This window comes from Canis lupus, chromosome 37, assembly GCF_048164855.1.
Source record: "Canis lupus baileyi chromosome 37, mCanLup2.hap1, whole genome shotgun sequence".
Taxonomy (NCBI): Eukaryota; Metazoa; Chordata; class Mammalia; order Carnivora; family Canidae; genus Canis; species Canis lupus.
Genome location: NC_132874.1, coordinates 7,353,365 through 7,372,378, shown reverse-complemented (window position 1 = coordinate 7,372,378; position 19,014 = coordinate 7,353,365). Strand labels below are relative to the sequence as shown.

Below are 19,014 nucleotides of genomic sequence, written 5' to 3'. Positions count from 1 at the left end.
CCCAATGTAAAAGGAGCTGAGCTTTGAACACAGATTTGTCTGATTTACGAGGCATAATTTGTCATAGTTGTAAAGAGTGCATTACAGTAAAGGTCACAAAATGATCCTGGCTAGAAGCTGCTCTGTTAATTGAAAGTTGTTGATGAAAAGATTGGGATCTGGCAAATGAAGAGAGGGAACATTTGTTAGGCTGAGACCAACAGAGAGTATTAAGATCCCTAATACTGGTGTGGGCAACCCAGATGAGGAATAGTGGTCATTCATTCATTGTACCTACATTAGGTAGGCAGTCAGGTGCTGCACAGCAAATGGGCTTAGGTTCATTTGGCATGGTTGTACTTCTTTGGGTAAGTCAGCTTCTCTGTTTCAGATGGCTCTTTATTATTTTTTGTTTTTTTAAAGATTTTATTCAGTTGACAGAGAAAGAGTGCACAAACGGGGAGCAGCAGGCAGAGGGAGAGGGAGAGCCCGATGTGGGGCTTGATCCTGGGACATTGGGATCATGACCTGAGCCAGAGGCAGCCACTTAACTGACTGAGCCACTTAGGCGCCCCTCAGATGGCTCCTTAAAGTGAGGATAGTAACGCCACCAAACTCAAGGAGTTGCTAATGGTTAATGAATGACCTTGTGAAGCACTTGGCTTCATTCATGTCTGAACATAGTAGTAGTATTTTCAGTAGTGTACTCAAATATATTCCTTTTTCTTTCCAGATAATTTTTTTCTTAATTATTTTCACATAACTGTAGATTCACTTACAGTAATAAAAATTATGTAGAGATGCTGTAAGGTTTATCCAGTTTTCCCTGATGGTAACATCTTACAAAACTGTAAAATAGTATCACAGCCAGGATACTGACATTGATAGGATGTAGAACAACATTTCCGTCACTCCAAGGATCTCTTATGTTGCCTTTTTATAGTCACATTCACTTACCTCTTGCCCATCCTCTGCTTAGTCCCTGGTAACCTCTGTTGTGTTTCCCATTTCTGTTATTTTGTTAACTTCAGCCTCAAGTATGTTATATAAATGTAACCAGAGTATGTAACCTTTTGGGCTTGGCTCTGTTTATGTAGCATAATTCTCTGGAGAGTCATCCAGGTTGTTGTACCTATCAATGGAAAACTTTATTGCTGAGCAGTATTCTGTGGTATGGATGTACTACAGTTTGTTTAACTATTCCACCCACTGAAGGGCATCTGGGTTTGACTATTATAAAGAAAGGTGTTACAAACATTTGTGTTTAGGCTTTTGTGGAAATATATGTCTTTATTTCTCTTGGATAAACCCTCAGAAGTATAATTGCCAGGTTACATGGTAGTTACATGATGAGTTTTTTAAGAAAGTGCCAAACTGTTTTCCAGAGTGGTTATGCTATTTGATGTTCCCATTAAGATTGTGTGAGTGGTCAGTTTCTATACATCCTTGTCAGCTTTTAGTGTTGTCATTTTTTTTCTTTTAGTCATTCTGATAGGTGTGTAGTGATACCTTATTGTGGTTTAAGTTTATATTTCTCTGATGGGAGTAATGTTGACTGTCTTCAAATTTGCTTATTTGCCTTCTGTATATCCTCTTAGGTGAAATGTCTTTGTGTCTTTTGTCCATTTTCTAATTGGATTTTTTTTTTTTTTTTTTGCTATTGTGATTTTATTTTAAGATTTTATTTTTAAGTAGTCTCTGCACCCAACATGAGGCTCAAACTCACAACCCTGAGATCAAGAGATGCATGCTCCACCAACTAAGCCAGCTAGGTACCCCTTTACTATTGTGTTTTGAATTGTGTTTTGAATTCTAGATACCAGTCCTTTGTCAGATAGATGGTTTTTAAAAAATTTCTTCCACTTGGTAGCTTGACTTTTTATGCTCTCAAAAGGGTCTTTTGCAGATTTTGGTGTTGTCTAGATTTATTAATTTTTTGTTTTTTTGTGGACTGTGCTTTTGATATCAGGTTTAAGAGTTCTTTGCCTAGCTCTAGGTCTAAGATTTTCTCTTATGATTGTTCCTAAAAGTTTATAGTGTTATATTTTGCGTTTAAGTTCATGATGCATTTTGAGTTAATTTTCGTATAAGATATGAAACTTAGATTGAGGTTCATTTTTTTGGTCTATAAATGTCCCATTGCTTCAGTAATAGGTTATCTTTCATTGAATTGCTTTTGTACTTCTGTGAAAAATCACTTGGTCATATTTGTGTGGGTCTATTTCCAGGTTCTCTGTTCTGGTGATTCATATTTCTATTCTTCTACCAATACCACACAGTCTTGATTACTGTTGCTGTATAATAAGTCTTAAAATTGAGCAGCCCAATTCTTCCCACTATTCCTTTTTCGCAATTGTTTCAGATTTATTTTTTTACCTTTCTGTTATAAATTTTAGAACAATCTTATCTATGCTTACAAAACCTCTTGCTGGGATTTTGATAGGAATTTAATTTTGTATATCAGTTTGGTCTTGACTGGGATGGGGCTGGAGGTTCATTATTGATTGGTTGGTTGATTTGGAAGTGCAGGGTTCGTACTTAGCCTTCTCTAATTCTACCCTGGTGCAGTGTATTGGGGTGCCTCATTACAGATTCAACAGAAGTCAGGTGATGGGACTATACTTTTGTGTTTTGTGGGTTTTGTTTTGTTTTATGGGATAGAATTGTTATTGTCTAAAAGTTTTCTGTTTCACTAGACTACCTCTTTTCTTGTTCTTTGCAAAGAGAACAGGCTTTTGTGGAGGGCTTTTATTTATTTTTATTTTTTAATTTTTTAAATATTTTATTTATTTGAGAAAGAGAAAGTGAAGAGAGAATGCACGAGCGAGGGGTGGGCAGGGGCAGAGGTAGAAGGAGAAACACATTCCCTGCTGCACAGGGAGCCCAATGATCCCAGGATCCTGGGATCATGACCTGAGCTAAAGGTAGATGCTTAATGTACTGAGCCATCCAGGTGCCCCTAGTCTCTAATCTTTGAAGTGATTTGTACTCTTGTTTGCTAATAGGCATTTCAAAAGTTGAGTGAGTTAGACCAGAACAGAGAAAGGCTGCCAGTCACTGTGAACAGTTAGTCCAAGATGGATGGTCTGGATTGTAGTGCTGTCTGATGGTCTTTTTTTTTTTTTTTTTTTTTAAATTTTTATTTATTTATGATAGTCACACAGAGAGAGAGAGAGGCAGAGACATAGGCAGAGGGAGAAGCAGGCTCTATGCACCGGGAGCCCGACGTGGGATTCGATCCCAGGTCTCCAGGATCACACCCTGGGCCAAAGGCAGGCGCTAAACCGCTGCGCCACCCAGGGTTCCCTGTCTGATGGTCTTTAGCAGAGGGTGCATGCTTTTATAGCAGCAGCTAGTGGATTCTTCCAAAAGGTTGATTTGATTTTTCTCAGTCGCTTAACTGACTGAGCCACCAGGCGTCCCTGTGGGTGACTTTTATTGTCTGCATCTATTGGTTTGCTGGCTTCTTCAGCTTCAAGTCTGGGATATAGGAGGCAAAAAAAACACCAAGCAACTCACCATTGTTTTGTTCCTTGGGTTCCAAAGTCCCTAGCCAGTTTACCTTCTTCTCTCAGCCTTCCAAAGTCTTCTTATGTTTATTTTTTATATAATGTCCATTGTTTTAGTTGTATTTAGTGGGGGATAAGGAAAAGTATGTCTGTTCTATCCTCCTGGAAGTATCCACATTTTCTTTATTTAATTATGAACATTGTCAACATTCAGGAAAGTAGAATAGAATAAGTAACAGCAATATACCAGTTTCTTAGATTTAAGACTTGTAAATGTTTTCCTATATGTCTTACTCTATTTTTATTGTTTTAAAGTAAATTAAAGACATAATGATATTTATTCTCCAAATATTTAATACGTATCTCTAGAAAGATTTCTAAAAATAGTAAATAAAAAGTAAAATCACGTACACAATGTCAGAAATAAGATTTTTAAACATAAGAAGACTACTTTACACCTAATGATTTATAGTAATATCCTAGTATACTCTCACACCCACTTCATATTCTCATGTCCCTAGTTGCCTGCAAAATATCTCACAGCTGGTTGGACAAAGTAGGATATAACCAAGAACTTGAATTACATTTAGTTGTTATGCTTTTAAGTCTACTTTAAGCATGAATAGTCCCATTCCTGTTTTTTTCTCCATGATAGTGATCTGTTGAGGGACTAGATCCAGTTGGACCTTAGGATGTCCCATTATCAGTAGGATTTATCTGATTGTTTCCTTGCATGCCTTTATCTTTTGCATTTTCTGTAAACCTGAGGTTAAATCTAAAGGGTCTATTAGACTGAAGATCAGCCAAGAATGTTTTGTAGGTGATGCTACATGAAACAGATTTCTGATGTCCTTCTATCATTTATAACTTTCCTATAGAGAAGATGCCTTCTGCATCCTGTGACACACTATTGGACGACATAGAAGATATTGTGTCACAGGGAGATTTAAAGCCACAAGATAGGCATTCCGCACGAAAGCACGTTGTTCCAAAGGCACGAAAACGAAATACCCAAAAGTATTTGCAAGAGGAAAACAGTCCACCAAGCGATAGGTAAGCTCTTGAAATTATGTTTAGTATCCTACCAGGGAAGAACTGGTACTCCCTTATGTCATATAGGTAATGTCTCTTTCTGAAAATCATTTGAACCTTTGAGAGCAGATATGTAGATTTATTTGAATTGTTTTAAATTTAACATAGTAATTGCTTAAAAAAAATAAAAAGATGTCAGATGGCATGTTTCTTGAGGACAGGGGCAAGAGCACTGTTGAGCACAAATGTGGGAGTCCCCCACCCCACGTCCACTGCCTCAGGATCTTCTTGATGATATTACTGTAACTGGTATATAGTGTTGTGTTACTTCCAAATTGAAAGCTTTACTTGAAGATGTAATTCTTATGAGACACTGTTGGTTTGGGTATTTCATTTTTCTTAATAAATTTACAAATGCCTATGGATCAGCTAAAGGCATTGGGCAGAAATAAATTCATGTGCTGTTTATTCTATTAGGTCTGTAGTTGAGTGAAATTCTAATATAACTTAGCCGGAAAAGATTATGCAGTTGTTTGTCTAAACAAATACGCCTACATTTGTTTAGATAGGAAAGTGTTGAAAGTTTTAATACACTTCATTATTTTGTTTGGAACAGTAAGTTTTTAAAATCTGCAAATTTAAACTTTTCTTATATTTTAATGCCTGAAATTTATCAAATTTGTTTTGAATATGTCTTTAAGGTAATTACTATTTAATTTTAAATTATTATGACAAAGTTGAAAGCCCTTTCCTTTCTTCCTAAAAATATTATATTTTTATAACTATTTTTGTGTATGGAATAAAAACTTAATTATGATGCTATAGGGTGATAGTTTTTCTGTTTTGATTCGGCTATTTATATCTATAAGTTATAAAATAAAGATTGTAACTAATATGTAGGAGTCAGCAGGTGGATGTACTTAGTTTTTCTTTCTGTTGCTAGAACCATTTTCTTTGCTATTGTTTGTATTTTTCTTTCTAGGAGTTTAACTTTGTGATAGAACTTCAGTAGTACTGAATGTAAGATACAATTTGGAGAAAAAGGGAGATCTTGTTATGTAGAGAGTCTTAAATTAGAATTCTGTGGTTATTTTATCTTGATTATAGGCTTGGTGTAACACTTGATTGTGGATTAAGTTGGTGCATTTCATGAATAGATTGTGAATGGATTGCTGTGTGCTTTTGAATAATATGCCCGGAAATCATATTGTGTTTTTTGGTTCTGAAAATCCTCTGATGAGACTTATTTTTTTTAATTGATTGTTTAATAGCACCATTCCAGGCATACAGAAAATTTGGATGCGAACATGGGGTTGTTCTCATAATAATTCAGATGGAGAATATATGGCTGGACAACTAGCTGCTTATGGATATGAAATTACAGGTAATGAGAACTGTAATGTATTTTATTGATTAAATATTTCAGAGCTAGGTTTTTTAGTTAGATATTTTAGCTTCAGCAGTTAAAGCATATTTTAACAGAACTTAATGATTTTAAGGCAAAACAAAATGATAGCTATTATACACTGTCTAGATAATTACAGATATTTTAGAAATACTTCAAAAAACTATTTTGAAATGAATTTAGACTTACAGAAAAGTGGTAAAATTACAGTTTACGTGTCTGTTACCCACCTTCCCCTAATATTAACATGTAAGATAATTATACTGTAATTATAAACTGGGCAGTTACCATTAGAGCACTGCTTTTACCTCAACTGCAGATCTTATTTGAATTTTGCTCTTTTCCCCTTTATGTCCTTCTGTTCCAGGATCTGATCTAGGCTCTTACTTTATATTTATTTGTAATGTCTTCTTAGTCTAGTTCAGTCTGTGACAGTTTCTCAATTTTTTCTTGTCCTTTGTGTTGTGAACTTCTGAGGAAAACCAGAGTTATTAGTTATATTGTAGAATGTCCCTCAACTTGGGTTTGTTGGATGTGATTAGAATAAGGTTCTGTATGCAGTCTTGGCAAGAAGGGTACTTTGAGTTCTTCCCAATACATCAGATTGGGGGCCGGGGGCGGAGGAGTTTGTAATGAGTCAGGACCAGTGGACCGTGTCTGCCAGACTTCTCCACAGGAAAGTTACTGTTTTTTCTCATTGCAATTAGTAAATATCCTGTTTCTCCTCAGCCTTTTCTCTACTATTTTTAGTGTCTGAGAATTTTAGTATCTGTCCATGCAACTAGTTTGCAACAGTCATTACAGTTTGTTGAATGATTATCATTTTCTTCTTCCACTGTTATTAATTGGAATTCTGTAAAGAAAGACTATCCTTTCTCCCCTTGTTTCCTTTAGATGTATCAGTATGAACTTCCATGTTGATTTTTCAGTTCTTTGGGCTACAGTCCAACACTTTCATTGTTAATTTGCTGCTCCCGTTGTTCCAGCTTTCGCCTTAGGAACTTATATTAAAAAAATTAGGACCTTGTTCAGGCTGGCACCTGTGTCTTCTCAACATGCACCCATTTTTCTGAGCACTTCCTGATTTTCTGACACCACAAGATGTCCTAGTCTCATATCTTCCCATCCCCAGCTTTGGAGGCAACCACTTTTCCAGGGAGTCCTGATCCCTTTCATAAGAAGAACCAGATGAGAGCTGTGGACATTCGGTGTGCTTATTGCCACTGTGAAGTGTCCCTGCTTCTGGGTTCTCTCAGTGTACCACACTAGCAAATAGGTATATATAGTACATGGCATGTATATGTATCTGTGTTACTGTATTTATTAGCACGTGTGTTAAATGGGGCCTGAATTTGTGACAAGCACTAACCCAGTGCTTCATGTGTGTTAGCATGCTTGATTTTTGGAGGAAGATGAGGAAATAGTGGCATCCCTACTTCATGAATGAGAATGGAAGGATTGTGTGCTGTCCTGCCTTAAATCACCCAGACAGTGTGAAGTCTCCATCTCATCAAAACACTGCTGTTGACTACTGTTCTGTACTTCACAGTTGCCTCTGCCTGTGTGATCGGCAGAGTCCTAGCCTCCAGATGGCCTGTGAGAATTTGGAAGGATTGGAAACTCACTTCTTCCTTCAGCAGCTAAATGGTCCTAATGTCTTAACTTGTGTTTTTGATAACTTATTCTTTAGACAGTAAAGTCACCCTTAAAATTTTCTTAGATAAAAGTATCAAAATGTGCTTTTAGAATTATTTATCTCAAAAAGGAATTTTTTTTGTATTCATTAGTAATTTTTAATGTAAATTAGTGTGAGTTTGCCTTAATACCTTCTGATGGTGCACTTTGAGTGTTAAGACAATAGCCTATAAGATAATTTCCTAAAATATTAAAAAAATGAGCTTGATTTTTTTTCCCTAGGTGGTATTAAATATCTGATACATTTTAATTTAAATTTTAGCCCATTAGCAGTTTGTACTTGGTCTTATGACAATACTTTTCTAAATAATAAAAGTAGAACAATAGTCCTGATGTATTTATACAAGAATACAGAGTTTTGTTATGTATACCCAGTTCTGGCTTCTTATTTGGGAGTAGTAAAGAGAGAGAATTAAGGAAGCAATCACTTGAGTATGAAATTTATTTTTCCTATTAATGTGGTATATCACTTTTATATAGTTGCATTACCTATATACATTTCTATTAATGTTATGTACTGTGGAATGCCCCCATTTTAGAAATTTATAGTCTGTGTCTAATTGTAGGCTGACTGGCATACAGCAGACTGTGGTGGAGTCACTTTCCTCACCAGTCAGGTTCTGTAGGCCCAGGAAGTATGAACAATAGTAGCTTTTGTAAGACACTTAAATATATTTTATATTTCGATTTTATACTTAGATTAAATATATGAGATGAGTAATTTCTGGGTTATCTGTACCAGTAGTCTTTCATTACTATGGAGTGGTAGGATTTTATAAAAATTATTATTGTTAAATAATTTAAAATGTTTTATTAATCAAGTGTTTTATTAATCAAATGTTTTATTAATCAAGTTAATATTAAAATTTTGTTTTAACTTTATACTTGATTACTTGATGTCAAATAGGTATAAATATAGATTATGTAAAATATGCACAGATTATTGAAAAAAGTACACAAGAAATTAAAAATTAGCTTTCACTTCCCAATAATAGTTTTACTCTTTGGGGACAAAAGACAGATTATATGGGTATATACTTGAAATTGCTTTTAACTTTGGGAATCTGGGGGGAATCCCTGGGTGGCTCAGTGGTTTGGCGTCTGCTTTTGGCCTAGGGCGAGATCCTGGAGTCCCAGGATCGAGTCCCGCGTCAGGCTCCCAGCATGGAGCCTGCTTCTCCCTCTGCCTGTGTCTCTGTCTCTCTCTCTTTCTCCATCATGAATAAATAAATAAAAATCTTTAACTTTGGGAATCTGGGAACATAATTATCACATAGTGAAATCTCGTAGAGGCTTGACTCTGAGCAGTTAATTCTTGTCTAGTGCTACTTTCAAACCCTTCCTATTTTGAGGGAAAAGATGCTTCATAAGTTCTAAAATAGTGCTCTCTAGTTTCTCATTTCAAAGAATGAGACCTACCAAGGCAAAATGATGGAATTCCCTAAAACTCGGAACAATTAATTGTATCATGGATACATAGATGCATGGAAAACAGTGAAAGTGTCCCTATAGGTACCATGGCTTGCTTGCTTATTCATTCATTCATTCATTCATTCATTCATGAGAGACAGAGAGAGGCAGAGACATAGGCAGAGGGAGAAGCAGGCTCCCTGTGGGGAGCCTGATACGGTACTCGATCCCAGGACCCCAGGATCACAACCTGAGCTGAAGGCAGATGCTCATCCACTGAGCCACCCAGGTGCCCTGGTACCATGACTTTTTAAAGAAACATGATTTGAATGCATACATTATAAGGGTGTTGTTTCTTCAAATAAGCAATTTTTATAGACTGAACTTTTTCTCTCCCCGATTATGCTGCCTTTGGGTATTGTTCTTGGATTATTTCTTTGGAGATGCTGGGGAAGTATTTTCAGTGTCCTCTGCTGGTGGCAGATCTTCATATTTTCAGAGTACATGTAATGTTAGACTAATCATAGGTCATTTGAAGCCAATAAATTAAGTATTTTGATTTAATGTTGAAGGCAGTTTTAGATAAGAGTAAGCTGTTTTTTAATCTTAATAGATTCTGAAAACTGCTGTAGAAGAGTTTCAAAAAATATTTATAGCTGTGATTCTTATTGTTTTTGGGTCTTTTCAGAATCTCACAACTCCTATAATTTCATCAAAGAATTTGTAACTATTGCTTATTCCAGTAGTGGAATAAGTCTCCCAAGGTACTGCTTTAGGGATAGCTCTCACTTAGATAGAAATATGTTAGGGATATTTTGTTTACTTTATCATATTTATTTGTATATGTTTTTTTGTTTTTATTGAAGTTCGATTTACCAACATAAAGTATAACACTCAGTGCTCATCCCATCAAGTGCCTTCCTCAGTGCCCGTCACCCAGTTACCCCAACCCCCTACCTACCTCCCCTTCCACACCCTTTGTTTGTTTCCCAGAGTTAGGAGTCTCTCATGGTTTGTCTCCCTCTCTAATTTTTCTCATTTTCCCTCCTTTCCCTTATAGTTTCTTTCACTATTTCTTATATTCCCTGTATGAGTGAAATCATATGATGATTTTCCTTCTCCGATTGACTTCCTTCACTCAGCATAATACCCTCCAGTTCCATCCACATCAAAGCAAATGGTGGGTATTCATCCTTTCTAATGGCTGAGTAATATTCCATTGTATATATAGACCACATCTTCTTTATCCATTCAACTGTCAAAGGACATCGTGGCTCTTTCCACAGTTTGGCTACTGTGGACATTGCTGCTATAAACATTGGGGTGTAGGTGTCCCAGCATTTCACTACATCTGTATCTTTGGGGTAAATCCCCAGTAGTACAATTGCTGGATTGTAGGGTAACTCTGTTTTTAACTCTTTGAGGAACCATGTGTGTGTCATTTTTGGTGAAATTTCTGTTCATGTCTTCTGCCCATTTCATGATTGGATTGTTTGGGTGTTGATTTTAATAAGTTCTTTATAGATCTTGGATACTAGCCCTTTATCTGATATGTTATTTACAAGTATCTTCTCCCATTCTGTAGGTTGTCTTTTAGTTTTGTTGACTGTTTCTTTTGCTGTGCAGAGGCTTTTTACCCTGATTAAGTCCCAATAGTTCATTTTTGCTTTGGTTTCCCTTGCCTTCAAAGATGTATCTTGCAAGAAGTTGTTGTGGCCAAGTTCAAAAAGGGTGTTGCCTGTGTTTTCCTCTAGGATTTTGGTGGATTCTTGTCTCACATTTAGATCTTTCATCTGTTTTGAGTTTATCTTTGTGTCTGGTGTAAGAGAATGGTCTAGTTTCATTCTTCTGCACGTGGCTGTCCAGTTTTTCCAATTCCATTATTGAAGAGACCATCCTTTATCCAGTGGATATTCTTTCCTGCTTTGTCAAATATTAGTTGACCATAGAGTTGAGGGCCCATTTCTGGGTTCTCTGTTCTGTTCCATTGATCTATGTGTCTGTTTTTATGCCAGTACCATACTGTCTTGATTATCATAGCTTTGTAATACAGCTTGAAATCTGCCATTGTGATGCCCCTGGCATTGATTTTCTTTTTCAATATTCCTCTGGCTATTTGGGGTCTTTTCTGATTCCATACAAATCTTTTTTTTTTTTGAATTTTTTTTTTTTTTTTAATTTATGATAGTCACACAGAGAGAGAGAGAGAGAGAGGCAGAGACATAGGCAGAGGGAGAAGCAGGCTCCATGCACCAGGAGCCCGACGTGGGATTCGATCCCAGGTCTCCAGGATCGCGCCCTAGGCCAAAGGCAGGCACTAAACCAAATCCAAAGGAGGATCCCGATTCCATACAAATCTTAAGATGATTTGTTCCAACTCTGTGAAGAACATCCATGGTATTTTGGTAGAGATTGGGTTGAATGTATAAATTGTCCTGGGTAGCATAGACATTTTCACAATATTTATTCTTCCAATCTATGAACATGGAATGTTTTTCTATCTCTTTGTGTCTTCCTCAATTTCTTTCAGAAGTGTTCTATAGTTTTTAGGGTATAGATCCTTTACCTCTTTGGTTAGGTTTATTCTTTAGGTATCTATGGTTTTGGGTGCAATTGTAAATGGGATTGATTCTTTAATTTCTCTTTCTTTAGTCTCGTTGTTAGTGTACAGAAATGCCACTGATTTCTGGGCATTGATTTTGTATCCTGCCACATTGCTGAATTGCTGTATGAGTTCTAGCAACCTTGGGATGGAGTCTTTTGGGTTTTCTGTATGTATACGGTATCATGTCATCTGTGAAGATTTGAATGCATTTTATTTCTTTTCGCTGTCTGATTGCTGAGACTAGGACTTCTAGTACAATGTTGAATGACATTTCTTAGGAGAAAGGCTTTTCAGGTTTTCCCCATTGAGAATGATATTTGCTGTGGGCTTTCATAGATTGCTTTTAAGATATTGAGGAATGTTCCCTCGATCCCTACACTCTGAAGAGTTTTGATCAGGAATGGATGCTGTATTTTGTCAAATGCTTTTGCTGCATCTATTTTTCTTTAAAGATTTTGTTTATTCATGAGAGACATAGTGAGAGGCAGAGACATAGGCAGAGGGAGAAGCAGGCTCCTTACAGAGAGGCCAATGTGGTACTTGATCTCGGAACCCCAGGATCACGACCTGAGCCAAAGACAGATGCTCAACCGCTGGGTCACTAGGCAGCCCTCTCTGCATCTGCTGAGAGGATCATATGGTTCTTTTTTTTTTTTTTTTTTTTTAAGATTTATTTATTTATTTATTTATTTATTTATTTATTTATTTATGAGAGAGAGAGAGAGGGGGGTGGGCAGAAACACAGGAGGAGGGAGAAGCAGGCTCCATGCCGGGAGCCGGACGCGGGAATTGATCCCGGGACTCCAGGATCACGCCCTGGGCCAAAGGCAGGCGCCAAACCGCTGAGCTACCCAGGGATCCCCAGGATCATATGGTTCTTGTTCTTTTTCTTGTTGATGTGTTCTATCATGTTGATTGCTTTACGAGTGTTGAACCATCCTTGCATTCCCTGGGATAAATCCCACTTGGTCATGGTGCATAATCTTCTTCTTTTATTTTTTTTTAAACCCTTGCTTTATTTATTTATTTTTTTTGAATATTTATTTATTCATGAGAGACACACAGAGGGAGAGGCAGAGACATAGGCAGAGAGAGAAGTAGGTTCCATGCAGGGAGCCCGATGTGGACTCAATCCTGGAACTCCAGGATTACACTCTGGACCGAAGGCAGGCGCTCAACCGCTGAGCCACCCAGGCATCCTGGTGAATAATCTTGTTAATGTACTGTTGGATCCTATTGGGTAGTGTCTTGTTGAGAATTTTTGCATCCATGTTCATCAGGGATATTGGTCTGTAATTCTCCCTTTTGGTGGGGTCTTTGTCTGGTTTTGGAATCAAGGTAATGCTTGCCTCATAAAACGAGTTTGGAAGTATTCCATCCCTTTCTATCCTTCAGAACAGTTTTATTAGAATAGGTATTATTTCTTTAAACGTTTGATAGGATTCCCCTGGGAAGCCATCTGGCCTTGGACTTTTGTGTCTTGGGAGGTTTTTGATGACTGCTTCAATTTCCTTGCTGGCTATTGGCCTGTTCAGGTTTTCTGTTTCTTCCTGTTCCAGTTTTGGTAATTTTTGGGCTTCCAGAAATGCATCCATTTCTTCCAGATTGCCTAATTTATTAGCATGTAGCTTCTAAAAATACCTTTTTAAAATCGTTTGTATTTCCTTGGTATTGCTTGTGATCTCTCCTTTTTCATTCATGATTTTATTAATTGGATTTTTTTCTCTTTTCTTTTCAATAAGGTTGGCAAATGGTATATCTATCTTATTAATTCTTTTAAAGAAGCAACTCCTGGTTTTGTTGCTCTGTTCTACAGTTCTTCTGGTCTCTATTACATTGAGTTCTGCTTGAATCTTTATTATCTCTCTTCTGCTTGGTGTAGGTTTTATTTGCTGTTTTTTTCTCCAATTCCTTTAGGTGTGAGGTTAGCGTGTGTATTTGAGTTTTTTCCAATTTTTTGAGGGAGGCTTGTATTGCAGTGTATTTCCCTCTTAGGACCGCTTTTGCTGTATCCCAAAGATTTTGTACGGTTATATCATCATTTTCATTAGCTTCCATGAATCTTTTTAGTTCTTCTCTAATTTCCTGGTTGACCATTCATCTTTTAGTAGGATGCTCTTTAATCTCCATGTGTTTGAGTTTCTTCTAAATTTCTTCTTGTTACTGAGTTCTAGGTTAACGCATTGTGGTCTGAAAATATGCAGGGTACAATCCCAATCTTTTGGTATTGGTTGAGACCTGATTTGTGACCCAGTATGTGGTCTATTCTGGAGAAAGTTCCATGTGCACTTGAGAAGAATGTGTATTCAGTTGCTTTTGGATGAAAAGTTCTGTATATATCTGTGAAATCTATTTGGTCCAGTGTATCATTTAAGGCCCTGGTTCTTTGGTGATGTTCTGCTTAGAGGATCTGTCATTTGCAGAAAGTGCTGTGTTAAAGTCTCCTACTATTAGTGTGTTATTATCTAAGTATCTCTTTACTTTGGTTATTAATTGATTGATATACTTGAGGGAAAATTAGATAGAGATAGGTCAGAGGAAGGAGAGATGCTGGAGAGAAGTTGTTATGTTTAGTTTGTAGCTGTGCATGCCGTGAGCGAACATAACTTGTGCTTTTGGTTAGTGGAAAAAAGTCCTTTGTAAGGCCATTGACTGAGGCGCCAGTTCATAGACATAAGAGAATAATGTGAGTTATATACACGGAATATATGTGATAAGTTTATGTAGGTCAGAATAGGGCATTTAGCTTGGGTGCCCCTGGTTTCAAAGAAATAATTTTTAAATTGCTGGGCTTTTTACACTTCTTAATGGTTCTTTTGCATATTTGTATTTTATTCATTCCGCAAGTGTTGTCTGAACATGATGTGTGTTACAGGTGTAGTGCTAGGAAGTGTGAAGATGTGAAAATGAACTAGAACTAGTTGTGGATTCCAGCACATGAAAAGTTTATTGTTTTTTCGCAGAGGAAGAGCCTTATTTTAGTAAATGGTGAAGCTCTTAATATACTCTTTTATGATATAGTGAAGTCAGACCTACTTTGTTAAAAGAGGTTTTACAATTTATATTTTAGAAATGCTTTGTGATAATGTCAAGTCAGAATATAACATTTTCTTTTTTTTCATCATGGTAAGTGTACTCTTTAATCTCTGTCATCTGTTTCACATCCTCCTCACCTCCCCTCTGGTGACCAGCAGTTTGTTCTCTTAAAGTTACAAGTCTGTTTCTTGGTTTGTCTCTCTTTTCCTTTGCCCTTTTGTTTTGTTTCTTAAATTCCAGATATGAGTGAGATCACATGGTATTTGTCTTTCTCTGACTGACTTGTTTTACGTAGCATGATACTCTTTAGCTCTGTCCATCTTGTTACAGATGGCAAGATTTCATTCTTTTTAATGGCTGAATAATATTCCACTCTGTGTGTATGGGTGTGTGTGTGTGTACGCGTGCTGCGTGCGTGTGTGAGTATACATGCCACCTCTTCTTTATCCATTCATCAGTTGATAGACCCTTGGGCTGCTTCCATAGTTTGACTATTGCAAATAATGCTGCTATAAATAGGGGTGCATGTATCCCTTTGAATTTGTGTTTTTGTATTTTTTGGTTAAATACCCAATAGTGTGATTACTGGATCATAAAGTAGTTCTATTTTTAATTTTTTGAGGAACTTCCATACTGTTTTCTACAGTGACTGCAGTAGTTTGCATGCCTACCAACAGTGCAAGAGGGTTCCTTTTTCTCTACATCTTCACCAGCATGGTTGTTTCTTGTATTTTTGATTTTAGCCATTCTGAGAGGTGTCAGGTGATATTTCATTATAGTTTGATTTTACATTTCCATGATGATAAGTGATTTTGAGCATCTTTTTATGTATCTGTTGACAATATGTTTATTGTCTTTGGACAAATGTCTGTTCATGTCTTCTTGTTTTTTAATTGGATTATTTGTTTTTTGGGTGTTGAGTTGTATCAGTTTTTTTTTTTTTTTTTTTTTAAGATTTTATTTATTCATGAGAGAGTGAGAGAGAGAGCACAGAGACACAGACACAGGCAGAGGGAAGCTCCATGCAGGGAGCCCGATGTGGACTCAATTCTGGGACTCCAGGATTACACTCTGGACCGAAGGCAGGCGCTAAACTGCTGAGCCACCCAGGGATCCCCTGTATCAGTTCTTCATATGATTGGGTACTAACCCTTTATTGGATCTGTCATTTGCAAATATCTTCTTCTATTCTGTAGGTTGCCTTTCAGTTTTGTTGATTGTTTCCTTTGCTGTGCAGAAGCCTTTATTTTGATATAGTCCCAATAGATTATTTTTGCTTTTTTCCCCCTTGCCTCAGGAGACCTATCTAGAAAAATATTGCTATGACTAATGTCAGAGAAATTACTGCCTGTGTTCTCTTCAAGGATTTTTATGGTTTCAGGTTTCGTATTTAGGTCTTCAATTCATTTTGAGTTTATTTTTGTGTATGGTATAATAGAGTTGCCCTGTTTCATTCTTTTGCACGTTGTTGTTCAATTTTCCCAATACCATTTGTTGAAGAGACTGCTTTTCCCATGGATATTTATTCTTCCTTTGTTGAAAATTAATTGACTGTGTAATTATGGGTTTCTTTTTGGGCTTCTGTTCTATTCCATTGATTTATGTCTGTATATTTATTCCAGTACCATACTCTTTTTCTTTTTTTTATTTTTTTATTTTAAGTTTTTATTTATTTATTAGAGCGAGTGCATGAGCTGGAGAGGAGCTGAGGGTGAGGGTCAAGGAGACTCCATGCTGAGTGTGGAGCCCATTGCAGGGCTTGATCCCATTACCCTGAGATCATGACCTGAGCTGAAACCAAGAGTCAGATGCTTAACTGACTTAGCCACCCAGCGGCCCCAGTACCATACTGTTGTAATTACTACTGCTTTGTAATATAACTTGAAATCTGGAATTGTCATACTTCAGTTTTATATTTCTTTTTCAAGATTACATTGGCTATTCAGGGTCTTTTGTGGTTTCATACAAATTATAGGGTTGGTTCTAGTTCTGTGAGCAATGCTATTGATATTTTGTTAGAGATTGCTTTAAATTTGTAGATTGCTTTGGGTAGTAGAGACATTTTAACAATATTCTTCCAACTCATGAACATGAAATGTCTTTCCATTTCTTTGCATTGTCTTCAATTTCTTTCATTACTGTTTTATAGTTTTTAGAGAATAGGTCTTTCACTTCTTTGATTAAGTTTGTTCCTAGATATATTATTGTCTTTCTTGTGATTGTAAGTGGATTTTTTTCTTAATTTCACTTTTTGCTGTTTCATTATTAGTGTAAAGGAATACAACAGATTTCTGTACATTGGTCTTGTACAGAATTCAGTTATTAATTCTAGTAGTTTTTTGTTGGAGTCTTTGGGTTTTCTATATTTAGTATCATGTCATCTGTAGAGAGTGAGAGTTTTATATCTTCCTTACCAATTTGGATGATTTTTATTTCTTTTTGTTGTCTCATTGCTTTGGCTAGGACTTCCAGTACTGTGTTGAATAAAAGTGGTGAGCATGCATGTTCTTGTCTTGCTCCTAACCTTAGGGAAAAGGCTCTCAGTTTTTCACCATTGAGTATGATGGCTGTGGGTTTGTCATATATGGACTTTATTATATGGAGGTATGTTCCCTCTGGACCTGCTTTGCAGAGGGTTTTTTTAAATCATGAATGGATGTTGTACTTTGACGAATGCTTTTTCTTTTTCTTTTTTTTTTTTAAGATATATTATTTATTCATGAGAAACACAGAGAGGGAGAGAGGCAGAGACACAGGCAGAGGGAGAAGCAGGCTCCATGCAGAGAGCCCAATGTGGGACTCAATCCCGGGACTCCAGGATCAACGAATGCTTTTTCTGCATCTATTGAAATGATCATGCAGTTTTTATCTTTTTTGGATGTGACTTATGTCACTGATTGTTGATTGTTTTGTGAATATTGAACTTGCATTCTGGTAACAAATCCCACTGAGTTGTAGTCTATAATTTTTTTAGATGTATTGTTGGATTTAGTTTGCTAATATATTATTGAGGATTTTTGCATCTATCAGAATATAAAATTTTATGTTTGAATTAAGAAAATTAATCTTGGGGCACCTGGGTGTACATCATTTGAGTGTCTGCCTTTGGCTCAGGTTGTGTCCTGGGATCAAGTCCCACATCGGGCTCTTTGCAGGGAGCCTACTTCTCTCTCTGCCTTGTCTCTACCTCTCTCACTGTGTCTCTCATGAATAAATAAATAAAATCTTAAAATAATTAATCTCCCTGTAGAAACAACTTCTAGTTTATATAGTCTAGGAGATAATACTATAATTGAATGTCCAAAGTGGAAGCATATTTCCTGGACCTGGTCATGTAACTTGAAATACCTTTAAATTTTAAGACAGATTAATGGGATATATTGGATTGATACACACAGATGTTTCTGTAAAGAATACATTCGAGGACCACACTCATAGGTCAGTAGAATATTAAGAACATTAAAGCCACCTTTTTGTGTTTTAACTTGGAGTTTTTGGAAATCACACTTGTACGTAGTTAAAGTATGAATGCACATAAAGTTTCTTGAGAGGAAAAAATCACTTTGCCTGCTTTTTTATCTCTTTTCTTTAAGAACTGGTTGTCATTATCTTTCACGTTAATATGTTGAGCTTACCTATATAATAAAAGATATTAAGATGCATACACCAATTCTATGGGAAGCTGAGAAAGCAGTGGACCTCCACCTTCTTAAAAATGGAACTAAATTAAAAAATGCCTTTTTTAGGTGACACAGTACTTTGTGCTAGCAAATCCTAAGTGAAATCAGAGTTTTTGTACACATCTCCAAGCAAGTGAATTGAATTAATTGAAAATTAAGTGAAAATGTATATGTTAGGCATTTCACATAAGTTATTGCAAAGATCAAATGAAGTAACTTTGACAGGAGGTTACTGCATATTTTAAAACTAGAAGATTGAGACTGGGAGAAGGGAGACAGGTGATCTACATGCCTTCTTCACCCAGCTACTGTTTGCTGAAGTGGACATTGACACACAGCCATCTGTCAGCACAACCTCTGCTCTTTGCATTATACCGTGTAGTCTCTCAAACTTGCTTTAAAGGCAGGTCAGTATGGAAATCTTGTATTGGGTAGGTTTTATTTTTTTAATTTTTATTATTTTATTTTTTGTAAAGATTTTATTTATTCATGAGAGACAGAGAGAGGCAGAGACACAGGTAGAGGGAGAAGCAGGCTCGGCAAGGGGACCCCAATGTGGGACTCGATTCCTAAACCTTGGGATTGCATCCTGAGTTGAAGGCAGATGCCTTCTTCTGGTGGAACATAATTATGACATCTTCTTTCTTTTTAGCTTTGATCAGC

General features: G+C 36.6%; 1 protein-coding gene across 9 annotated transcripts in view; it reads left to right on the top strand.

The window, feature by feature from the left end:
• CDKAL1 (CDKAL1 threonylcarbamoyladenosine tRNA methylthiotransferase) overlaps nucleotides 1–19,014 on the top strand; it is a 663,683-nt gene that overhangs the window by 13,521 nt on the left and 631,148 nt on the right. For 8 of the 9 annotated variants that reach the window (XM_072813956.1, XM_072813952.1, XM_072813953.1 and 5 more), the window contains 2 exons: nucleotides 4,367–4,541; nucleotides 5,792–5,904. In XM_072813956.1, coding sequence (XP_072670057.1) covers nucleotides 4,372–4,541; nucleotides 5,792–5,904 — 283 coding nt within the window. In that variant the 5' untranslated portion in view covers nucleotides 4,367–4,371. Of the gene's footprint in view, nucleotides 1–4,366; nucleotides 4,542–5,791; nucleotides 5,905–19,014 lie in introns of those variants that run through there. The other variant, XM_072813957.1, reaches the window with a different exon arrangement.